The sequence below is a fragment of the Carcharodon carcharias genome, chromosome 10 (genome assembly GCF_017639515.1).
Source record: "Carcharodon carcharias isolate sCarCar2 chromosome 10, sCarCar2.pri, whole genome shotgun sequence".
NCBI lineage: Eukaryota > Metazoa > Chordata > Chondrichthyes > Lamniformes > Lamnidae > Carcharodon > Carcharodon carcharias.
This window is the reverse complement of record NC_054476.1, coordinates 65,752,563-65,778,533: the sequence shown is the minus strand read 5'-3', so window position 1 is coordinate 65,778,533 and position 25,971 is coordinate 65,752,563. Positions and strand designations below refer to the sequence as shown.

General features: G+C 40.6%; 2 protein-coding genes and 1 long non-coding RNA gene across 8 annotated transcripts in view; 2 read left to right on the top strand and 1 right to left on the bottom strand.

Moving 5' to 3' along the window:
* osbpl5 (oxysterol binding protein-like 5) overlaps positions 1-15,685 on the top strand; it is a 148,144-nt gene extending 132,459 nt beyond the window's left edge. For all 4 annotated transcript variants that reach the window (XM_041198181.1, XM_041198180.1, XM_041198179.1 and 1 more), the window contains 8 exons: positions 279-376; positions 1,096-1,185; positions 2,007-2,143; positions 3,308-3,493; positions 6,006-6,141; positions 8,518-8,638; positions 11,590-11,686; positions 14,791-15,685. In XM_041198181.1, coding sequence (XP_041054115.1) covers positions 279-376; positions 1,096-1,185; positions 2,007-2,143; positions 3,308-3,493; positions 6,006-6,141; positions 8,518-8,638; positions 11,590-11,686; positions 14,791-14,926 — 1,001 coding nt within the window. In that variant the 3' untranslated portion in view covers positions 14,927-15,685. The remainder of the gene's footprint in view (positions 1-278; positions 377-1,095; positions 1,186-2,006; positions 2,144-3,307; positions 3,494-6,005; positions 6,142-8,517; positions 8,639-11,589; positions 11,687-14,790) is intronic.
* Positions 11,473-19,011, bottom strand: LOC121283513. Its single transcript, XR_005944278.1, has 3 exons — positions 18,865-19,011; positions 15,860-15,997; positions 11,473-11,601 (listed from the first exon to the last, which is right to left on the bottom strand). It is a non-coding gene; the product is annotated as an uncharacterized LOC121283513 (long non-coding RNA).
* Positions 19,012-19,295: 284 nt separating this feature from the next.
* cars1 (cysteinyl-tRNA synthetase 1) overlaps positions 19,296-25,971 on the top strand; it is an 89,130-nt gene continuing 82,454 nt past the window's right edge. The window contains exons 1-2 of one of the 3 annotated variants that reach the window (XM_041197821.1): positions 19,299-19,361; positions 23,124-23,366. In XM_041197821.1, coding sequence (XP_041053755.1) covers positions 19,346-19,361; positions 23,124-23,366 — 259 coding nt within the window. In that variant the 5' untranslated portion in view covers positions 19,299-19,345. Of the gene's footprint in view, positions 19,362-23,123; positions 23,367-25,971 lie in introns of all 3 variants that reach the window. The other 2 variants (XM_041197822.1, XM_041197823.1) reach the window with 2 other exon arrangements.

Here is a 25,971-nt window from a genome sequence, read left to right as displayed (position 1 = left end):
CCCCAACATTTTTATGCACTTGTATGCAGATTGTGGCATAATTCTTTATTTTTAGTATTGGCCCTTAATGTACCACATGATCTGAAGCCCTCTTTACTGCACTCCCTGTGCAAAGTTCAGACTGATCAGGGACTATATAGTGAGGTAAGCTTTTCTTTCCACTAAAATCAATCCACGTAGTTAAATATTCTTCCAACATTCACCATCAGGAAAAAAAGAAGTTACAATTGTATTGCCACCACCCGAGTATCAATATTTATTCACCGTTTATGTCCCAGGGCTTTTGTATGGAACACTGACCCTGGAGATGGGAGGGAAGATAACTATTGAGTGTGAGAAAACCCATTACAAGGCAGAGCTCGAGTTCAAGCTAAAGGTAAGAGGGAGACCTGGTGGCTGCTTTATCACATTAATATATCATGTACAATTGCACTAAAGGACACTTAAAAACTGAAATGTTTCAAGATTTAAAATGTCTTTTATCTTGTAGATTGTCTTTTTTTTAATTCATTCATGGGATGTGGGCATCGCTGGCTAGCCAGCACTTATTGCCCATTCCTAATTGCCCTCATTTAGAGGGTATTTTTAAGAGTCAACCACATTGCTGTGGGTCTGTGAGACCAGGTAAGGACTGTAGATTTCCTTCCCTAAAGGGCATTAGTGAACCAGATGGGTTTTTACAACAATTGGAACAATAAAAATCCAGATTTTTATTAAATTCTAATTTCACCATCTGCCATGGTGGGATTTGAACCCAGGTCCCAGAGCATTACCCTGGGTCTCTGGAATACTAGTCCAGTGTCAATACCACTATGCCACTCCCCTTATTCCCTCTGCTTGTTGTAGAGCCCATTGATCCATTGGAATGAGCATACAACTGGCAATCTGCTCCATCAAATTAATGCCCAGGTGAGGTTCACACAAATCTATCCTTTATGTCCAAGGGCACTTGTAAACAGACTTTGACAGTTGCCCAAATACTTAGCAAACATTTCTTGTAACTGCAGTAAATCACACCTGCCGCACCAAGAGTCTCCAGTTTATTCTGATTTACTAATGCAGTTCCAATTATAATTACATCCTGTTTACTGTCAGCCTTTTCTGGGAGGCAGCGATACTGTGAACCAGATCACAGGAAAGATAATGCTGGGAGAAGAGGTACAGGCCACACTCGAGGGACACTGGGTAAGTGCTTGCAGCCATTTTGGGCTTTTCTGTTTTCGCAATTTCTCTCCATATGTCCAGTGAATCTTTCAAAACACATTCATATATTAATCCCACCCCTTTGATTAATAACTGGAAATTAAATTCAATTTTATTTTTACACATATCATCAAAGACAAATTAATACAGGATATGACCTGAACCAGGCCCCAAACCCATGCTTTACCAGCACCCACAAAGGCAAGTGGGTGACTCTGTTTTTACTGCTGGTTATTTCTTACTCACTGCACCTTACCAAATGAATTGAGGAGATCCTAATCTTGTTGGTGCTGCTGATGATAATCTCAATGTTGTCCAAGTTGGCCTAGTCCCAATGTATCTGTTAGCTGAAGGTTATTGATCAGGAGGGCAGTGGATTGAAAGGATGGATGAAACAAAAGAGTTTCTGTTGGTTATTTTTTGGTGGACTCTGAAACTACCCACTGATGCCTACGGGACCACGGACCTCGGTTGAGAACCCTTGCCGTACCAGACCTGGGTATCTCCGATGAGATAGTACAGATAGAGAGACCATTACTCTGCATATAATTATTGCTACACTTGATCTGGGAGCAGTGTTGAGTGAGTTTTATTCTGTGTCGAAATCATTTTGCACATGAATAAATAATGCTTGTGTGGTCATTAATTTCATTTATATGAGTAGCATAAAATTCACAAAAACTGTTCTTTAACTAACAGTTAAAACATCAGAAAGTAGAATGAACAGATGGTGGCACCAGAAAATCTTTGGCGAATAGAAGCATTTCCCTGTCATTTTGCCTTTTTTACCCTTTGTGCAACAGGACCGGGATGTGTGTATCCATGAGAAAAAAACTGGGTTCTCTGTTATGTTTTGGAGTGTCACCAATGAGATTCGGAAACAACGTTTAATACGTCATGTTGTATGGTTGGAGGAGCAGGACAACTTTGAGTCTGAAAGGTATGTCAGACAGGAGACAATAATATCACAGCTTTAGATACAGGAAAGGAAATGGCTGTTTTGAGGTGAAAATATCATGCAAATTATTACAAGAGAGTCATAAATTGGCTAGAGGAACTCCCTCATTCCTTTCCCTTTGCAAAGCAGGCTCAGGTAGCAAGTCTAAAGCTACAATCTCAACCCAATTTAACTGATGCTTCAATCAGTTTTGCTCAGTCTCACCTTTGAGTCAGAACATTGTGAGTTTAAGATCTATTCAGGATTTGAGCACATGCTCTACACTAGTGCTTCAGTGCCCTCTCTAAAGGTGACATGTTAAATTGTGAACACCCTTCTACCTGTTGGGATGGACAGTTCTAGTCTTCCAAGCAACATTTCTCCCTCAACTAACACAACTAAAAATAAATTAATTGGTCGATCATCTCATTACTATATGTGCTGTGTCTGGTCCATTGCCATATTTTACTATATAGTCATTGCACTTCAAATTAATTATATGTATGTGAAATATTTTGAGATGATTCTGAGAAATATGATAAGGAGCATCTCTTTATTTGACTCAAACAATTGTATTTAGAGTTAACTAGGCTGAGCAGGCATCCAGTAGGATGTTCAGTACCTTGTGACCTGACCTGCATGTCTCGGAACTCAGTCAGATCTCCATTAAAAAAAGACTGAAAATTATTAATCTGTAAATGAACAACATGAAATGATTCATTCAGGATTACAAAATACAACAGGCTGTGTTGAGAAATGGGTTGTAATCTATATCATCAATATTGTAAATATGTAGTCGTTATAGCAGCTGAGCCCTGGCTGTTTTATTCTACCCAACAGCTGGGACCCAGCAGCCTCCTATGGCAATATATTAAATACATCAGGCAGGACTTGGTATGATTCATTACTTCTAGGCTCTACGCAGCTCCCACAATTCAGGACCCAGTGTTTTGCTGTTTTAATAGCTTCTGTGTAGCTGTCAGGTCTTTACATATCCTTGTGTTAATGGATGCTATACAATGACAGGATGTGATGTTACCCTGCACTCGTGGGTTTTTAACAGCACCCCCTTATATATGGGAACTAGCATGCCTCTTTTTTCTAGTGAGTTCTATACAGCAGTGGTATTACAGGGGGAGTTTGTAATCCTTTCCATTATTCTTCTAGGCTGTGGCAGCAAGTGACCAGAGCAATAAAGAACCGTGATCAGGAACAGGCGACACTGGAGAAATTTATTCTGGAGGAAGCACAGCGCAAGGCTGCCAAAGAACGTAATGAGAAACATGAGGACTGGGTGGCAAGACTATTCCAGCAGGATGTGGTGACAAAGAATTGGCAGTACAAATTCGCAGAGTACGTGATCCTCATCACACATATTTGTACACTGCAAAGGAAGATAAAATTAATAACTCTCCTCCCCACATGCCCTGCCAGACTGATAAAACTACCATCCAATGAATAAGGCGTCCTACATGCAAAAAAATTACGCAGGTTCAATCTCCTGAGCTCGCCGCACTCAGGGCTGCTGTACAGCCATTCCATTGGCACTTGGGGTGGGAGTAAAAATTAAGCTGGTAACTCCAGTGATCCTTGCTGCAAAGTGGCTGTAGATAGGTGTCAGGAGAGAGCAGGACTAAGCTCAACTCTGATGCCCCCCCCCAACCCCACCACCCCACTGCTAAATAGCCTGCTGACGCTGGTTGGGTATTTTCTCTTCTGTGCTAACCAGCCTGCGATTTTCCTATTCTCTTTAATGCAGCATGCCAGCCTCATATTCTTGCATCACAAATGAAGAAAAGCCATTTGGATGAGATACTACTTGGTCTTTTGGCATCTGTGGATGATCCTACCCCAGCAAAAATCACCACTTTCAGATGAGCAAAAAATAAATAAATTGGTACAAGAATAAATCTGAGTAATAAATGTCCTGGGTAGTTTTCAAACTGACAGCATGTTGTGTTCAGGGTTCCAGTTTGTTACTAGCCCAAAACAGATGGCATTGTTTATGCGCTTGGATTTCTTTGTACTTTTATATTTTCTTACATTTCAAGGAACTGTCCCAGCTCAAGTGTGTTTCTACAAATCCATCTTCAGCTCAGAATGTGACATGAAAGATCACAGAGTGGCCCACATAGTCTGTATGAAAAATTTACTGAAAGATAAATTGAGCATTTTTTCCTTTTTTCCAAAATTTTCTAGGGAGCACAGACTATCATAAATGTGACTAGTGGTTTATCTAAAGCTCCTCCCAGGGAGTAGATAAATCTTAGTGACAAGGTTTCCCATAGGCTGATGTGGAACTGGGAAAGTCTTGGTGTTGGTGAACCTGAGTTCACAACCATTTTGAGCAAAGATCTCATCAGTCTAATTGTGTTCAGACTCTTTGGTGAATAGAATTTGCATAGCAAGCTATTACAGTTAAAATCCTTGAGTCATATTTGTTACGACCCAGCTGATGGTAAAGCTGAGTTATTTAAAAATTCCAGAGGGAAACTTTAAACAACTGTCATAACCTCTATTTTAAGCGGTATGTTTGAGATGCAACTCTAAATTCAAGAATCAGACCACCTATTTAAGAGGTTTTATATTAAACTAAATGAAACAGTTTATTAAGTTACAACACATTCAACACATACACATGGCTACAAATTACTCCTATCATAACTTTTATCAAATTCCTAAACTAATGTCCAATAAGGCAACAGCAACCCATAGACTTAACCAAAAACCAGGCAAAGCATTTTCACCGATGAATTCAAAATGAGGTCCCTTTCACTTTGGTTCCTGTGGAGACAGTTGGAGGCTTACAGCTGCTTTGATCTTACATTACCTCTCCACTGCACACACAAAACTGCCATTGGTTATATCCAGCACATCTCATTGAATGTAAATTCTCATTGTATCACTAGCCTCTTTGAGTGCCACATCTTTTAACAATAAAACCCCTTTCATAGTACCAATTTTATTAGTAATATAAATATATTGCTTGGTTTCACCCCACTCCTTGAATGCTCTATTCAAAAAATGCAAATGCACTCTACCTCTCTTACATCTCAAAACTAGTACACATCAAAGCACCCAGACTGGCTGGCTTCAATCCAACTAAGTCACACCCCCACAGACTAAACCTCTACTTAAAAAAAAATATTTTCCTATAAAATTATATACATTAATAGTTTTATAACAATGTTGTAGACTGTATCGGACTTCAGCCTTAAGTTTTGGTCTATCTCGATATTTGTTCTGTATTTAGTGTTCACCAATGGCACTCTACAAACCATACTTGTTGGAAATGTCAACTTTTACTTCAAGTAAGCAGAGGGCCTTTGGCTTAGTTGTAACATTCCTGCCTCGAACTAGAAGGAGCAGGATTTGAACCCACCCCAGAGAGTCCCAGCAAGCGGATTCTGGGTTGACATCCAGAAGGATACTGCATCTAATGCTTGTGGGTGGCCCTCCCTCACAAATGGATTGTGAGAGGATGTAAAATCCTCCCACCTTATAGCTTTATTGGCTGGTATAAAGATGATTGTGGTCATGGCAACAGCGTTTATGCCGTGGCCTGTCAGACTGTTCACCCTGTGAATTCTTCCAGTACTTCATTTTCCTTCCTTGGAGAATAGTGTGAAGTTATGAAAATCAAATACTATTCCAATTAATTTTCCCTGATTTTTATCTTGACTGAGGGAGTCAATATCTGATATTAGATCTTGGCCGTCACATTTCATAAGTGCTAATCTCCATTTCAGCCCAATATAGGTCCTTCCCTGTGGATGTACATTATTCCTTATGGAAATCTTTCGCAAAACCCCTGAGACATTTATGCCCAATATATGATGCTTCTCTGCCTTTTTTCTCCTTCTAGTACCAGTCCCTGGGATTCAACAAATGACATCATCCAATTTGAGAAGGACGGAATCATTCAGACAAATGTCCAACACAAGTTTCCAACAACAAAGCCAATGGATATCGTCAGCAACAGCAATCAAATAAGACAGCAGGTCATGATCAAATTCAATTACTGAATATAGAATTGTACAACACAGGAAGGAAGCCATTCATCCCATGCGGGGAGATGGTGGCAGAGTGGTATTGTCACTGGACTAGTATTCCAGAAACCCAGGGTAATGCTCTGGGGACCTGGGTTCTAATCCCACCACAACAGATGGTGAAATTTGAATTCAATAAAAATCTGAAATTAAAAGTCTGATGATGACCATGAAACCATTATCAATTGTTGTAAAAATCCATCGCTAATGTCCTTTAGGGAATTAAATCTGCTATCCTTACCTGGCCTACATGTATCTTCACAGCAATGTGGTTGAGTCTTAAAATGCCTCTGAACAAGGGCAATAAATGCTGTTCTAGAATGAATAAAATAAAAATCTGAAAAAACTATCCAGTTAATATCATTTCCCTTTTCAACATTGCTATATTCTGCTTCCATCACTGTTTCTGTCTTAGTAATGTCTTAACAAATCACTGTGAAAAGACAAGCCTACATTTCCCTTTATTCTTTTGGTAATTATCTTAAATTTATACTCTCTGGTTACCCACTCCTTGACCAGTTGAAATAGCTTTACCTGATTTCCCACACAATTTTGAACACTTCTCTTAGATCTTCTCTAGTGAATTTTTAAAAAAAAATTTTACTATTCATTCACGGGATGTGGGCTTTGCTAATTGGGCCAGCATTTATTTCCCATCCCTAGTTGCCCTTGAGAAGGTGGTGGTGAGTTGCTTTCTTGAACCACTGCAGTCCCACAGTGCTATTAGGAAGGGAGTTCCAGGATTCTGACCCAGCGACAGCGAAGGAACCGGTATGTTTCCAACATGGTGAGTGACTTGGAGGGGAACTTCCAGGTTGTAATGTTCCCATCTATCTGCTGCCCTTATCCTTCTAGATGGTAGTGATAGTGGGTTTGGAAGGTGCTATCTAATAGCTCCAGTTTCTCTAGCCTTTCCTAAATGAAAGGTTCTCATCCTTGTTTTCATTTTAGTACATCACTTCTACAGCCTTTCCATGGTTTTGATATCCTTCCAAAACAGGACAGAACGTTGTGCCTGCTGTGTAACCTATGATTTGTACACACATTACCATTTGCATTGCCATTTTGCTTTTGTTTTATTCATGAAACTTTTACAACTTTAACAACTTGTCCTTTCATTTGTGTACCTGAACTCCTAAGTATCTCTGCTCTTCCACTTTTGTTAGTTTTAATAATCCTTGGGCTAAGAGCGGACGAGTACTGATTTTTTAGGAACAGGGAAGGTCATTGGGCCCACAAGAGCTGAACAAATGAATGTAAAAATCAACCTCACTTTCTCATATCCCCTCTTAAGTGTTTTGTTTCTGGGCCTGTTGGGTGTAGGCTAGTACTCAATATCTGTGTCCAAACTAATGCCCTGGGCTGAGTATAGACCCCATAGCTAGCACTTCAAATTCACATTACCTCTTCAGTACATTCAGTCGCCATTTTCCCTTGGTGCTCCTACAACATAATTTCCCTCCTGTGCACCTACTCCCAGCACTTTCATGCCCAGAAATCCCATTTAGACAATTTATAGTGTCCCCAATAGCCTCGTTCATTACTCAGAGATCCCACAATGCTACAGTTCTCCTAGTCTCTGCTTGATTACTCCAACCTCCCCAGTACTCCTTGAGAAAGAATGGAACACCAAGATTAGAGAGTGACACAAAAATAATTACTGCATGTTAGACTAATATTACATGAATAATTGTAGTTGAAATCCTGAGAAATTATATTACTGAAACAAATTAATGTAGTACTTGGCAAAGTAAACTAAAAAAAACTTTCCTTGTGCTGTTTGTTGTCTGTTTTTTGTAATTCAATCTTCCTTCATATTGCTGTCTTTTAACTTCTGCATTATTTTTCCTTATCTGAGAGTTTGTATTTAAACCAGAATTTTTATCTATGTTTTAAATCTTAGTCTTTCTCCTGTACCTTCACTTCCCTCTACTCAGTTGGAAAACACATCTTTGGATTTTAGTTCCTGGTCAGCTGAAAAATCAGTTCTCAGTGGCCGTCTTTCAGCCAATCAGAAAACTGAATCTTAAAGTTGATTTGGTCCCATCAAAACACAATATTTGACTTACTTTTGCTGACTTGATTACCTGTTATCCTGTGGAACATATCATACAATGTGTACACTGTGTTTATCTTTAAATTATTTCAATGTCTCATCTTGCTAATAATTTGACATTTTATTCTTAATGCTTGCACTATCTATGGATGCAATTACAACACTTATATTTAGAGTATTGTATTGGAGTAGCTATGAGTTAGGACACCCTTTCTTTCCTGCACATTGAATTGTAGTTATTTGCATTGCTGACAAGTGCTTTCTGTTATTAGGTCTCAGTTCAGGGATGTATTGGATGCAAAACCAGTGATCACCCGGCACCAAATAGATCACAGAACACAGAGAGCAGTTGTTCGACACCAGAACCAGTGCAAGACGACTCATCCGATGAGGGTAGGTGCTCGGTTTCCCCAAAAACTCAAAATGAGCTCTTCATATCGTAGCATTGTCTTCTAATAGCACAGGACCTGTATAACGTAATTAGCCTGGAATTTCCACTAACTGAGCCAAGTACAGATCATTTACACCAGGTTTAGGCCCTCTTGGTGGTGAGCACTTGTCATCATCCCAAGTCTATGATGATCTACCTGCAAGAGAAACCTTCCCAAAACATTTAAGGAAATATATAAAAATAGACTGAGGGTGTCAGTGGGTAAACATATCATCCATTGTGCAACTGAGCCATGCATACCAGAAAAATCCCAGATTTATTCTGTGATAAGTTAGTTGACGTCAGCATGGCAGGAATTGAGAAGATACAGTTGAGCTTCATTTAGGGAAAGGAAATGTCAGCCAGGATTCCTAGTCCTGATCGCTACCCAGTGAAACCACACCCAACCTTCCTCCCAACCCATGGAAAACGCATATCTGCACTCTGGGTGAGGGCAAGATCAGGCTGAGTTGTGATGGCCCCCATTACTAAACAGCCTGTTTTCACTAGATTAAAATTTCCTCAGGGGTTCTCCACATCTCCCATCATAGTTTCAGCAGGAAGATCAGTGGAAATCCTGGACAAATGGTCTAAATGACTCTTTACACCGTTTCTCTAGGGTTTCTGTCAATCGGCTGTCATTGCTAAAGTGGGAGATCAGGTGCACTGCTGTAGAAATTCTATCTCAATTTGGCTAGGCTCGCATACAAAGACTGGGCGGTCAGGTAAGGTCTTTGGGACTCCCAATGTCCACCAAAACTTACGCAGAAAGGGCCAGCACCTTCAGATAAAGCTGGGGAGGAGGTTGGGGGGGAGAGAAATTTTAAAATGAAACAAGTTTGATATCCATGCAGTTGTAATTTTAGATTATCACAATTACTTCTAGCCTTCAGCTTGATCTCTAGGAGACAAATAGCAATGAATTTGGCAAAAAAAAATACTGTATGGCCTGATCCCTGGCCTAATTCCTAATACATTTTGGCTGTGATCAGCCTGTGTCAACCCATGACCTTTTTCCCTCCTTTTTCAGTTGGGTAGGGAATAGTATCAGATTCGGTTTCTCAACCCTGAATGCATTTCCCAGTGTCAGGATATTCATTCACAGTGTTACAGTGAATTTCTTAATCACTCTGCTACCAGACAGTTGAATACATCAGTGCAGTATGGAAGACTCATTTGGGTTGGAGCCATAGCGCAAGTGGCATCCTTTCCAAAAAAACAAAACTAGACGGAGTTGATACAAGTTGCATAACCTGGCAGTGGTCCTGAATTATGCATTATATTTATACAGTTAAAAAGATCTGGTCTAGACTTGTTACATATCAAAATTAGAAAATTCATGGCAGACTCCTGTTAGTGCCAATCCCAATCTCATAACAGCATTAGTTATAGTTGGAGCTGGCCCTTGTTGCATTTTAGCAAAATCTAATGGCTCCTCACTGAAGAAGAAATATTTTAATACAGGTTTCCACATACCTGCTTGTGTGAGACACGAATTAGCTCTACACGGGCGAGTCTTTGTACAAGACCCACCCCGACTCCCATCATATCAATACAAGTGGAGACTAGAATTAAACATCTGGCATTCAGCCAAGAACAAATCCCTCCCTATCCTTTAATAAAATAAACAAATTATGAGATGTTTCCATGTAATATAGAGGGGAACTGTTAGAGGTTCACCCTCCTGCTAGTTAATTCACACCGCTAAAAAAGAACCAATTGTTATCTGGTTCAGCATGGAATTGATGGTCGATAGATAGATACTTAAGGAGAAGCTATATTGACAGTGTAAGGCTGCCAGCAGCACCATATTTAGTAGCAAAACTGAAATGTTTGTCCCTCTAGCATTATCACTAGATGCATGACGATGATTGTGGTAGATAACATAAGATGCTGCCACCAACCAATTGTCGGACGCTCAGTCCAATTGTACCAGCTGAACACTCAACCTATTCTCCTGTACCTCAGGTAAAAGCATTGACCAGTGTTACAATGGTATAAAGTCCATGGACAGAAACTTACCTGTGTTGGGCAGGCCGGGCCGGAGCAGGTGGGCGCGGAGCTGATCGCCACTCGCAATCGGCTGTGCACCACCATTTCATGTGGGTGGGCCAATTAAGGCCGTGCCTCAGGGAGATTAATTTGGTAATGGAAATCTTCAATAAAGGATCTGAAAAATTATTCGAACATGTCCCCTCATGTGACAGTGTCATGAGCTGGGACATATTTGTACAGTTAGCAAAATGTATTTAATTATTTTATTAAACCTCCAGGAAACCTCATCCCGCCTGTGGATGAGGTTTCCTGAAAAACGCAAAGGCCACTTGGGTTCTTCACCTGCCCGCCAACTTTAAGGTTGGACGGGCAGCATTGGTAACAACTTTAATTGGCTTTTCAATGGCCTTAATAGGCACGATAATTTTGGGATGCAAGCCCAACGTCATCGCATGTCATTTTGCACATCAGCGTGTCGGGCCTGCCCCCACACACCAACCGCAATATTCAGGCCCATAGGTCCCTGGTTGAGTTCCCATTCTGTGCTGGATTTTCAGAGTTCACAATCCTGACTGCAATTCTGTGACTCCTGCTAGAGATTGTGTATATGGGAACACCAGGTGTAGATAGTATCAAGCATGGTTGTGATTCCCTCTGCAGTTCAACAGACCACTGACTTTTATTGTCTATGCTGAGGCATGAAGAATGGGCAGTTGGGCATTAAACTGGAGGGCTGCTGGCATCTGTGAAACTGTAACCCAGTAAGAAAGTGCCTTAAGGAGAGCAGAAGAGAAAATTGGAGAAAGGGAGGAACCAGTGATTTAATGAGCTTTGAATGGGTGGTAAAATAAAACAATGAGGCTTAACATCAACCAAGTGTTTTATCGATGGCTTGGAGCTGATGTGTCATTTCTTTCAGGGTTGCTGTGTCCTAGGTGCAAAAAGGGAACAAATGAGCTAACAGATATTCACACGGCCATCCAATCCATACAGAGGACGCAGCAGGAAATTCACAGGTAAAAATGCAGGCAGTTAGTGGCATCCTTTAACACTGTATTCTTATACAATGAATAAAAAGGAACATCTTACCCCTGTCTGGTACTGTATGGCTCAGTATTAGCTGAAAGTTTGATTACAGTTTCCAAATGTTATTGTACTGAGAAACCTTTCTGTCAACTGCCTACACCACATGGACTGCAGCAGTTCAAGAAGGCAGCTCACCAGCACCTATTCAAGGGCAATAAATGCTCGCCTAGCCAATGACACTCACATCCCATGAACTGAACAGGTGTGAGCAGCTCTATTTGGCAATGTTTCTACTCCATAGATCTGAGAATGTAGTCGTGGTTCACAAATCTTTCAGAACACTTGCAGACTAATGTAAATGGAATGCACAGGCAGCTTCAGCCTGTCCCTCTGACACAGCCTTAGCTTGAGCTGTGGAGGAATAAAAATCTCAAAGCAATGAAGTGAGAAGTCCCATCCTTTAAACATGGACACTTTCACCAAAATCCTTCAGCAAATACTGAGTCAGCAAATTATATTACAACCCCATATATGTCTATACCATTCTTTAAACAATCCTGAAATATAATAATAAACTAAACCTCAAGATCTAGTTCCTCAAAGATCTGACGTCTCAGTACTCAGATATACAATAAAGCCTTTAGGTACCAGCAGATATTTGAGAACCTGTTCATTTCTAAGTGAAAATCCACTTTTCACAGGAAAGGGTAAAAGATGACACTCAAAATATAAACTTGTTGTAATTGTCAAGCCGTTGTAACAAAAGTCTAATCGGGTAAGTTTTGAAAACCTTTTCAACTAGTTGCCAGACAACAAGAAAATAATAAGGTAGAAGACATTCAAAGCATCACTGCAGTTTCCTACTTCATTTCTCCTGGATTGCTATCAGCAGTATCTTCCATGTACGAGTACAGCAAAATATTCTGCTTTTCTATTCTTACAAACAAAGTAAATAACCCCACACTTCCCACATTATATTCCATTTGCCATCTTGTTGCCCCCTCACTTAACTTGTATCTCTTTGCAGCCTCATTGTGCCCTCTGCACTGCTAATATTCCCATCCAACTTCATATCGTTACCAAACTTGGATACATTACTCTGTCTCTTCATCTAAATCATTAATATAGATTGTAAATAGCTAAGGTCCTGGTACTGCTTCCTTGAATGCTTACTTGAAAATGCCCCTATTATCCTTCCTCTTTGCTTTCTGTCCATTAACCAATCCTGTATCCATGCCCAATATATTACTCCCAACTCCATGAGCCAATTCACCTTTCATCTGGCACCTTATGGCATGCCTTTTGGAAATCCAAGTGTACTATATTTACTGGTTCCCTTTTATCTACTATAGTCGTTACATCATCAAAAAATTCTTAATGGGCTGTATTTTACTGTTGGCGAGCAGGGGCGGGACTCCCGATGTCACCGCACCCCATTTAAATTTTCAGGAAGGCGGGGGCGCAGCAAAATTAGCTATGCACCCGCTGACCTGTCAATGGCCAATTGAGGCCATTGACAGAACAATCAAAGTAATTAGTGGACCTGCCCATCCAACCTTAAGGTTGGTGGGCATGCCAGCAGCCCCGGCGGGAAGTAGAAAAAGCATGAAACCTCATCTACGGACAGGATGAGGTTTCATGTAGGGTTTTAAAAATTTTAATAAAGTTTTTTTGGAAATTATGAACATGTCCCAACTCATGTGACATTGTCACATGATGGGACATGTAAGGGAAATTTTTTTTTTCTATTTTTAATATTTTTGAAAGTAGTGGCGATCTCCCTGAGACAGTACTTAGCCTCAAGGAAACGAGTGCACTCTTTCATGGCCTGTCCACATAAAATGGCGCCGCGCCACCAATCGGGGGCACGGATCAGAAGCGCGTCCGCCCATCAACTTCAGGGGGGAAATTCAGCCTAATAAATTTGTCAAACACTATCTCCCTTTTGTAAAACCATGTTGACCCTGTCTGATCATGCTATGATTTTCTAAGTATATTGTTAAAGCTCCCTTAATAAAAGAGATTCCAGCATTTTCCTGATGACTGATGTCAGGTTTCTCTGTTTTCCCTCTCCCTCCTTCCTTGAATAGCAATATTACATTTGTTAATTATTCACTGGGATTGTTCCAGAATCGAGGGAATTTTAAAAAGTCATATCCAGCACATCCATCATCTCTGCAGATACCTCTTTTAGAATCCTAGAAGTCCTAGAGATTTGTAAGAATTTAGTCCCTTAAGTTTCTCTAATACTATTTCTCTGCTGATATTAATTGCCTTAAGTTCCTCACTGGTGTTAGCCCCTGGTTTACCCTCTATTTCTGGTATGTAATTTGTATTTTCTCCTGTGAAGACAGACACAAAATATTTGTTGAATGTCTCTGCGATTTCCTCATTAACCCTGATGATTTATCCTGTCTGTGCCTCTTAAGGGATCAACATTTATTTTAGCTACGCTCCTTTTTACGTACTTGTAAAAGTTCTTACAATATGTTCTTGTATTCATGGCTAGTTTACTCTCATTCCATTTTTTCAAATTTTTTGGTGGCTCTTTGCTGAAATCTAAAGCACCCCCAATCTTCAGGTTTACTATTAATCTTTGCACCATTATAAGCTTCTTCTTTTAAATTTAATACTGTCTTGAACTTCCTCAGTAAGGCACAGGTCGATCTTTTTTGCTGTATTTTTGTTTATTCATGGAATTTATTTTTGTTAGAAATTGTGTCTTTAAATATTTCTCCATTGTTTATTTATAGCCATATCTTTGAATTCATTTACCCAGTCAACCTTAGTCAACTCTTCCCTCATACCTAAATAATTGACTTTGTTTAAGTTTATGAATTTTGTTTGGGACTGGAGTATGTTGCTTTCATGGAATTCAATTGTATTATGGTCACTTCTTTGCCGTAGATCTTTTGTAATGAGACAATTAATTAACCCTGCCTCAGTAAAACCAGTTCTGGTGACAGCTGGAAATTCAGGCCAGGTCTGAACCTACTTGTAATTCTAATTGAACAGTTGGGCTACCAAACAATCAACTTGTTTGATCTAAATAAACGGACTTTGTAATAAAAACTTGAATTATGCTTATTTTCAGGAACCTCGCTGTGCTGAAGCAGCAAGCCTGTCACAAACAGCACATATCACGGACCAGGCTCCTGAACCCCCACTACTGGCTGGTCATCTGTGTACTCCTATTATTCCAACTAATTATCAATTATTTTTATGACTGAGCAGATGGCTCCCTCAGCAACCACTTTGAAAAGTGTTGAAGACTGTTAACAGGATCCTACTGGGAATGACTACAGAATTTCCTGGCATAAAATGAGTTACCAAGTCAACCATTCAACAAACATCTGGGGAGAGAGATCCTTGGGGAAAAATTGTGAACATTGTAACTTTTTGTTCTATTTTCTTCTGGGTGTGAGCATACCTGTGGTCATTATTCCTACACACCCCGCCTCCAAGGAAAACCCATCCTAACCTAGGCCTTAATGCTGAAGCCAAATATGACTTTTCAAATGTGCAATTTTTTTCTTCCTCCTTTCTTCTGGTCTTTCTAATCCAACAGCAGTTTAGGAACCTTCCTTCCAACAGTATTTAAAAACTGACTAGATGGTAATATTTGTGGTGTTCAATTTGTATACTGTTCTGAATATGAATTTAGACACCCGTCCGTGAAAGTGACAGACTTCCTTAATCTGCTGTACCCCTATAGCATATACACAAAACAGCAATGTAGAAGATCTTTTGCACACGCTTGTGAATCGTGCTCTAACCTAGCACTAAGTAAGAAGTTCTCAAGCAGAAAGGCTGCAGAGGATTATTAAAATTTCAAAAGGAAATGCCTCTAGGATGGCAAGAACCTATAGGCACTAGCTGCTACTTTCCTCCTTGCAGGCTCAATAAAATTTCACATCTGTGTAACATTCTATGAATGAAATGCACATTACTGTAAACAAGTGCAGATGAATAAAAAAACATTTTTTAAACCATGAATGCACGTGTTTAAACATTCCAACAACACGATGGGTCATTTTCAGATCAGCAGTGTTTCCATTTCACTAATTGCACCAATTCAAGGGATATAATGGCATGAATAAAGGTCATTTCTCCAACCCTATATACATGATGCATATATTTGGTGAACTGGGGCAGGCACATACCTGGATCAGATGGAAGCTTTGCATCTAGCTTTGTTCAAATTGATTTTTTTTTGGCACTCATCATTATTTGCACCAATATGTTTCTTGTCTCTTATATTTGAAGAAGAGGACCAACAGAATCAGACCAGGTAAGTTGTCCTGCACAGGGAATACATTATACCACTTATTGGTACCAACATCTGCAGACAATGACATGAACTTATATTTATATAGCACCTTGAACACAGTTAAACATCTCACAATTAGGGTGACCAGATGCCCCTGTTTTGCAAAGACAGTCCCAGAGTTTCATTAAATGTCCTGGTGTCTCGACAATTTCCTCAAAATTGTTCAAATGTCCCAGTTTTCAGCTTTACGATTTATTTTGCAGGAGCAGAACAAATTTGATTGAATTTGGATTCGTGCATGTGTCCTAGATCTGCAGTTGGCACAGTTTGTGTGCCACTTTGCCCTGAAGTCGGCACAGCTTGTGTACCACTTTGCCCCGAAGTCAGCACAGCTAGTGTGCCACTTTGTCCCACAGTTGGCACAGCTTGTGTGCCGCTTTGCCCTGCAGTGTGACATTGCATTTCCAGATAATGTATGGAAAGCACTTTCAGGTAAAGACAGGAAGGTGGGAGGTGCTTGTCCAAATTGTTCATCTGCAAAGTGTGGGTTCCTCAAGATTTGGCGGGAATCAACTTTGATAAAAATAAAAGGTATTGATTTATGGCCACTTCACATTTCCAGTGGTATAGTGATTAAAAAATTGGGAAGGTGCTGCACCTGAGGAGCTGAAAAGGGAAATCTGCGTTGTGAGAGAACCAGGAAATCCCAGTTTTTACTTTTGGAAATCTGGTCACCCTACCCATGATGCTTCACTGGAGTGTTATTAAACAAAAGTTGACACTGAGCTGCATAACAAGATATTAGAAGAGGTGACCAAATGATCAAAGAGAGGATTTAATAAGCATGTTAAATGAGCAGAGAAGTTTAGAGAATTCCAGAGCTTGGGCTTGCAGTGATTAATGAAAAATTGGGAATGTGCTAAAAGTCAGAATAGAATGATCACAGAGATCTCAGAAGGTTGTCAGGCTGGAGCTTACAGAATAAGAAGGGATGAATTCAGTATTTGAAAATGAGGATGAGAAATTTGAAATTAAGGCATTGCTGAACCTGGAGCCGATATAAAGTAGCACAAGGGTGATAGATGAATAGCAATTGGTGCAAGTTAGGATGCAAGCAGCAGAGTTTTGGATGAACTCAAATTTAGAGTGAATGAAAGGTGGGAGGCTGGCCAAGGGAAAACTGGTATAGTTGAGTCTGGAGGTAACAAAGGCATGAGTGTGAATTTCAGCATACAGATTGTTCAGCCTTGGCAATGAGGGAGAGGGACACAGTTAGAGGCTAGGGAATGGATTTTGAAAGGGGGCTGAGAACAATGGCTTCAGTTTTCCCAATATTGAACACATAAGATTTCTGCTCTTTCAGTACTGGATACCAAAAAACATGCCTAATCAGAGGCAGGGGAGGGGTCGAGAGGTAGAACTGACATGTAGAGCCTAAAGCCCTGTAATTTTTTTTCCCTTCAAGTATTTTTCCAAATCCTTTTTAAATGTTAATGAATCTGCTTCTGCCACCTTTTCAGGCAGTGCATTCCAGATCACAACAACTCAATGTGCAAAAAATGTCTTCTTATGTTACCTCTTGTTCTTTTGCCAATCTTAAGTCTGTCTCCACTGGTTACTGATCTTTCTGCCACTGGAAAGTTTTCCCTTATTAATCAAAATCATGCATGATTTTGAACACCTCTATTAAATCCCTGTTACAAGGAGAACAACCCCAATTTAGACAGTCTCTCCATATATAAGAAACCCCATAACTCTTATACCATTCCAGTAAATCTCTTCTGCACTCTCCCCAAAGTCTTGATATCCTTCCTAAAGTGTGGGGCCCAGAACTGATCACAATACTCCAGTTGACACCTGACTGGTGTTTTATAATGAGTTAGCATAACTTCTTTGTTTTTGCACTCTATTCCTTTATTACTGAAGACAAGGATCCCACACTTTTTTTTAAACAGTCTTCAAGTTGTCCTGCCACCTTCAAAGATTTGTGCATGTGCACCCCCGGATGGAAATCTTAGATAGTTTAATACCTGATCTAACTCGGTGGTTAGCCAGAATAACTCGACTGAGCACCGCAACTGACTACCCCAATCACCTCCCTAACCACTCGGCTACCCCCAGACCGCCCAAATGGCCCCCGATCTGACAAGATTACCCCAACCAGAACTGACAACCCCCTACTATCCCCCCGATCCGACCACCGCACCAACTAAACCCCACTAACCACCCGACTACTACTCCATTACCAGACCCACCAAACCACTGCCCCAAACTACCCAACTACCCACCAAGCACCTCACCCACCTACCCATTTACTCACTCATCCATTCACTTACCCTCATTCACTAACTCAGTCATTAAAAGACCCCAGACTTTCAAAAATGTATTTGAATACAACAACTACTGTTCTAAAAAAGGAGTGTGTCCTCTCCTTCCTCGGACTCTCCTGCTGGATTTACCCTGAAGTGCCTGCGCTGCCCTTTTCTGCTTCAGCTGGGATTGGAAGAAACGGCAAAAATGGGTAGTATCATTGGGTCAGAGAAAACTTTGCGGGGCTGACCTGAAGATTAGGCTTTTGTCTCATATTGTTCATATTTTTCCAACCAAAATGTATTACTTCACATTTTCCTACACTAAACTTAATCTGCCTTGTATCTTCCTATTTCGCCAGTCCCCCTCTGTCCTGAAGTCTTAGTGTCTTCCTCATTGTTACTACATTTCCGAGTTTGCTTTGAAACTGCCTTGTATACCCAACTCCAGGGTAAATAACATATCTATCTCATATATAAAATTTTCCACAGTTTGATGAGAAATTACTTCCTGAGGTTAGCTGGCGTCTATGAGCCGTCACCAGTCACTCGCTTACCTGCTGACAAGACAACCGAGCTTCGCACTCACCTGTCTCCATAGTTACCCACCTAGGACCCGCAACTCTTTAGATAAAAACAAAAAAACTGCGGATGCTGGAAATCCAAAACAAAAGCAGTAGTACCTGGAAAAACTCAGCAGGTCTGGCAACATCGGCGGAGAGGAAAAGAGTTGACATTTCGAATCCTCATGACCCTTCAACAGTTGAAACGTCAACTCTTTTCTTCTCCGCCGATGCTGCCAGACCTGCTGAGTTTTTCCAGGTAATTCTGTTTTTGTTTTGGATTTCCAGCATCCGCAGTTTTTTTGTTTTTATCTCTTAGGAGCCGCAACTCTTTGTTGGGTGCCGCTGACGTAATCCCTGCGGCGGCCAATGGGCGAATGCTTCCGCTGTTTGTTGAGTTTCCATGGCTACGCCAGGCTCAATGGTGGGGGGGCGGGAGTGGATGCAGCATCATTTCCGGCCGTGTTCTGCCTCTTGCATCAGCATCGTCGGCACCAGGAGCGCAGAATGGAGGCAGGCGAGGGTGAGTGAGTGGCTCTTAGCGATATCATGTCGTTGGCGTACAGCAGTGACCTCTGTAGTTATTTACATCTTATGCATAGCCTGTGAGCCGAACTGTTACCTGGCTCACCAGGATTGCTGCCCTAGGCTAGCACCGTACACTTTCACATCTTGCAGCCTCAAACTCTCCACAGTGAAAGAGAAACTGGGCTGGTAATGCACCAAATATTGTTCAGACACTTGTGAAAAGTTCTGACTCCATTGACTGGTTCAAATTGATTCCACAATTTCAGATACAGGCACATAGAGATAAAATCAATAAACTGCTGATGCTGGTAATTTGAAATAAAACAGAAAATGCTGGGAATCTCAGCAGGCCTGACAGCATCTGTGGAGAGAGAAACAGTTAACGTTTCGAGTCTGCATGACCCTTTTTCGGAGCTCTGAAAAAGTTTCTCACTCCACAGATGCTGTCAGACCTGTTGAATTTTTTCAGCATTTTCTGTTTTTGTTACAGAAGCATAGAGGTTATCCCAGATTTTATGATGAGTGGTATCTTGCAAATCCTGACCATAAAATGCCCATTTGTGTATAAGCTTTTTATTTAACTTAACACTGCCTCCTCCCATATTTGTTGACCAAGGTTGCTTGTTGAATCGTTGGAGTTTTTACCTTTTTATGGTGAGTACTGGTTTTGTATGGTGCACTAACCTGTTAATAACTTTTACTGTTTATGTCGTTTACCCATTAACAGATCAACCCAGTTTATTTCTCATCCCTTCTGGGTTTGTGTAACTTGAATTTTGGGTTTTGAGACTTTTGTTTTTCCATCTCGAAATTCATGACAAAACTATCATTATGGTAATAATTTGCAACATATTTCCATAGTTATTTCCTTGTTAACTAATTCCGGTTCACTATTCATCATAAAATCTAGGATAACCACTCTGCTGCTACATCTGAAACTGTATTTGGTATGAGTGACATTTAATTGAGGGGCTGGGATTAAATCCATAGACTTGAACCAGTCAATGGAGCTAGAACTTTTAACAAGAGTCACAAGTATATTTTATATATCACCAGCCCAGTTTCTCTTTAACAGTAAAGAGCCTGAGGCTGCAAGATGTAAAGGTGCACAGTGCTGGCCATTAGACTAAATAATGACCAGCTCCTGACACCAATCCTGACGAGTCAGGCAAATTGTGGCAAAGTGTGAAGTTGTCTACTTTGATTGGCAAAATTTTAAATAATCGAAATATTTTATCAATGGCGAGAGACTTAGAAATGCATTCAGAGGGACCTGTTCAAGAATCACAGAAAGTTCACAAGGACAGCAAGAAACTAGGAAGGCAAATAGTATGTTAACTTCTGTCAGAGTAAAGAAGTCTTTATGCTCTTGTATAGGGCACTGGTGACCACAGGCAGTGTATTGTGTGAAGTTTAGGTCTCCTTCTTAAGAGGTGCAGCACAATGGAAGTTCACTAGACTTTTTCCAGGGAAAAAAGGGGGTTGTCCTATGAGGATAGATGGAGCAGACTATGCCTAAGTTCCTGGCATTTTAGAAAAATAAGAGGTGATCTAATTGAGACATAAAATTCTTAGATGGCTTGACAGGATAGATACTGAGGAAACTTTTCCTCTGGCTGGGGACTCCAGAACACAGAGTCACATTTGCAGTACAAGTTTAGTGTCAGTTCCTGTTTGAAATAAAAACCAAAAATGGTGAAAATACTTAGCAGGTCAGGCAGTATCTATGGAAAGAGAAAGAGAGATAACAGGTCATTTACCTTTCCTTTAATTTCTGTTTCACACCGTCACTCAACACTTGGTTGGTGAATTTGTGTCGGTGTTCTACTGCAATGTCAGAATAAGGAGTCAGCCATTTAGGGCTGAGATTTTTCGACTGAAATATTTGTGGACCTTTGGAATTCTCCATCCTATACAGCTGTGGACGCTCAATCATTGAATGTATTTAGGCCAATTGATATTTATGTATGAAGGAATATCGGGATAGCATGAGAAGGTCGAGTTGAGGTAGAAAATCAGCCATGAGCTTATTGAATAATAAGCCATGTTCAAAGGGTCAGATGGCCTACTCTAGCTCCTAGTCTTATGTTCTTCTATTAGTTGGAATAAGGTTAAAGATTGAGAGCTTCAGAATCCTGTCACGTCACCTGGAGTGTTTACATGTCCCTTTCCCAGTGTTGTAACACTGCAGCCAACCATATGGGAGATTAATCTAGAATGCCAAAAAGATAGATTTAAGTACTACTCACTGAGCCTTCTACAGTTGACCATTTTGTTGTGAAGTTTTAGTGTAATGTGAATCATTCCTGACTTTTAAGCACATTTCCTTCTGAAATCACTGGCTGAAAATTGTTTGTCACATTCCAATAAAAATAAAAATCGTTCCATTGCTGCTAGATCTTGCTAAAAACATCCATTTTATGAAAGATGTGAGGCAAACCAGAGCAATCTGTGAGAACAGTGACATTCTGCTATGTTTATGCATGCCTGCTATAGGTGGAGAAACTAATATACGTTGATGTGATGTGCTGATGTGGTTAGGGCAGGACTATTGTTAGTTCAGGGCCTCTAGGATCCTGCAACCCCTCAAAGCCAATTCCTGGGGCATGCAAATGTAGGTAGTTCCATTCAGGGTTCCAGGGCTTCTCTGCCTCTATAGTATTTAATATAATAAATGTTTTTAAAATACTGACTTAAGCTGGTGTTTTTTGTTTGAAAGATTTGAATGTCTTGAACTGTTTAAAAGCAACTGACTCACACCAACAGTATGCAGCATAAATCTAGAGGCAGAGCTTGGCACCAGTTTGCTCTAGAATCAAGCTACACTTCAACCTCAGATTTACAGTACATAGGGGTGAACTTTGCAGGGATTCTTGGCTTCGCCTGCTGTTGCTTTGGTGGTAGAGCCATGGAAGCACTCGAAAAACATTTTTATTTTGTTTTTCTAAGGTAAATTAATTAATGAGCTGTGGCTCATTACACAAATATCCTGATGGACAAGCAGGAGAACACCTACACAAATTCACCAACCAAATGTTGAATGATGGTGTGAAACAGACACTAAAACAAAGGTCAATGACTTGTTTTCTCTCTTTCTCTTTCCATAGGTACTGCTTGACTTGTTTATATTTCAAAACAGGAACTGATATGAAACTTATACTGTGAATGTACCTAAAGGATCCAAAATTTTGGGGGGTAGATAATCTGTGTGAGGATTAACAAGCTATTTAGATGGGGCATTTACAATTGGTGTATCTGACACTATTCATATTAAGAACACCAGGAATTGTTTCCAATATAGGTGCCATGAGGAAAACTGGGGAGGGAAAGCAACAGTAGGAAAACGGAGAAACATAAACAAGACAAAATTGAAATCGTGGTTCACAAAGAGCCCTGTATATATTACAAGTTTGTTAGTGCGAGCCAAGTTTGTTGTATATTACAAACCTGCTGAAGCCATTTTCTTTTATACTGGAACACCTGAAAAATAGCCATTTTTTTCTCTCAAAAATAACAGTGACATCTCTTTGTGAACCTGAAACTAATGCAACCGCAACCTTTGTTTCTAATTGCTGGGTGCTCCTGATGTGATGTCAGGTTAGATATACGGCCAACAAAGCTCTGATCTGTTAGAGCAATTTGGTGCTGACCCAGGGACAGAGGTTGATAACTGGAGGACTGGATATATATATATTTTTTTAAACAGACAGAACCTTTGGTTCTGAAGTTACGTGCGTCCCCACATTGTGTTTTGCAGCTTACCACAGTGAGCTCCTCGGTATATCCACTGATGAGAGTGGAATGAAGGCTCTGAACGATCATCTCGCTGCACGAAGTTACATCGCTGGCTTCACATTTTCACAAGCTGATGTGGAAATATTCCGGTCACTTCCAAAACCGCCTCTTGATCAGTACTTCCACGTGATGCGGTGGTACAGGCACATTGCAGCAATTTGGGATTGCACTCAAGATGATGCCAAGACATGTAAGCTCCACACATGTGAGTAGTGAGCATCTGGGAGACTGTTCACATGGAGCATCTGTGCAACCACAGATAGTATGTGCATGCTGAATTGTTGCCATTTTTTAAGCATTGCAGTTTAACATGTTATTTAATCATTCTCTGGATATCGGCACTGCTGGCAAGGTCAGTGTTTATTGCCCTTCCCTAATTGCCCGTGATAAAGTGGCATTGTGCTGCTTTCTTGAAACGTGCAGTCTTTGTTGTGAGAGTACTCCTATATTTTTGTTGGGGAGAGAGTGCCAGGATTTTCAACCCAGCAATGAAGAAACAGCTGTGATCTGTGTCAAAGTCAGAATGGTATGTGACTTGGAGGGGAGCTTGGAGGTGGTGATGTGCCTGCTACACTTATCCTTGATGGTAGCAGGTCTGGGAGGTACTGTCAAAGAAACATTTGTGAGCTGCTGCAGTATATCTTGTAGATGGTATATACTATAGTCAGGGTGCACTAGTAGCAGAGGAATGAATGTTTCAAGCAGTGAATGGGGCACCGATCAAGCAGACTGCTTTGCCCTGAATGGTGTTAAACTTGAGCATTAGAACTGCACCAGTGTAAGGAAATGGGCATTTCTTGTGGAAATTGGGAGGTGAGTCACTCACGACAGAATATCCAGCTATCCAGCCTCTGACCTGCTCTCCCAGCTACGGTATTTATGTGGCTGGTCCATTTAAATTTCTGGTTGATGATGACTCCCTTCCAGGATGTTGATGTTAGTCAATTTGATGATGGTGGTGCTATTGAATGTTAAGGGAAGGTTCGATTGTCTTGTTGGGGATGGTCATTGCTTGGCACTTGCGTACTGCATATGCTACTTGCCACTTATCAGCCCAAGCTTGGATTTTGTCCAATTTGCTGCATTCAGCACAAACTGCTTCATTATTTGAGGAATTGCAACTGGAACTCGATCATCAACAAACACCCCCATTTATAATTTAAGATGGAGGGAAAGCCTTTGATGAAGCAACTGAGGATGGTTAGGCCTAAGACACTGCTCTGAGGAACTGCAGTGATATCCTGTTGTTGACATGACAGACCTCTAACAACCACTACTATCTTCATTTGCATTGATATGACTTCGGCCTTTGAAGAATTTTCCTCCTCCTCTCCATTGACATCACTTTTACTCGAGCTTCTTGATGCTACGCTTGGTAAATCCTACCTTGGTGTCAAGACTAGTCAATCTCAACTCACCCCTGAAATTCAGCTGTCTAATCCAATCTTTTGCTAAAGATGTAATGAGGTCCTGAACCTAAAGTGAACATCAGTGGGCAGACTGTTGCTTAGTAAGTGATGCTTGTGTAACACTGTCAATGGCACCTTCCATCACTTTGCTAAGAGTAAGCTGATGGGCAGTAATTGGCTGCTTTGAATTTCTCCTGTTTTTATGGACAGGGTAAATCTGGGAGATTTTTACATTTGTTGGCTTGATGCCAGTGTTGTAGCTGTACTGGAACAACTTTGTTTGAAGCATTGCTAGTTCAGGAACACAAGTCTTCAGTGCTACAACTGAGCCAGTAGGCTTTGCTTTTTCCAGCACACTCAGCCATTTCTTGATGTCACATAGATTGAATCGAATTGGCAAAACACTGGCATCTTAGGGACCTCAGGAGGGGGCCAAAACAGATCATCCACTTGGCACTTCTGGCTGATGATGATTGCAAATGCTTTCGCCTTTCATTTTGCAATGCATACTGGGCTCCATCTTTGAGAATGTTTGTGAAGCCACCTCCTCCTCCTGTTAAATGTTTAATTGGCCAAAACCAATCATGGCTGGTTGTGGCAGGACTGCAGAGAGTTGATCTCATCTGTTGTGGGATTGCTGAACGTTAGTTTCGCTGTTTAGTATGCATGTAGTCCCGTGTTGTAGCTTCATGCTGACTGAAAGCTTCTATAAGCATGTAAAAAGAAAAAGATTATTGAAGACAAATGTAGGTCCCTTACAGTCTGAAACTGGAGAATTTATAATACAAGGAAATGGCAGTGCAATTAAAGAACTACTTTAGTCTGTCTTCACAGAGGAAGACACAAATAACTTCAACTTCCCAAAAATACAAGGGTTTAGTGAGGAGCAGGAATTGAAGGAAATTACTATTAGTAAAACAATAGTGCTGGAGAAATTAATGGGACTGAAAGCCAATAAATCCCCAGGGCCCGATAATCTACATTTCAGGGTAGTAAAGGAAGTGGGCATGGAAATATTGGATGCGTTGACTGTCATCTTCCAAAGTTCTATTGATTCTGGCAAAGTCCCGGCAGATTGGAGGGTGGTAAATATAACCCCACTATTTAAAAAAGGAGCGAGGGAGAAAACAGCAAATTAAAGACTGGTTAGCCTAACATTAATAGTAGGGAAAACGCTAGAGTATTATAAAGGATGTGATAACAGGACACTTAGAAAATATCAACAGGATTAGACAAAGTCAATATGAAAGGGAAATCATGTTTGACAAACCTGCTGGAGTTTTTTAAGGATGTAAATAGCAGAATAGATAAGGGAGAACCAATGGATGTGTATTTGGATTTTCAGAAAGTTTTGATGAAGTCCTACATAAGAGTTTAGTGTGCTGAATTAAAGCACCTGGG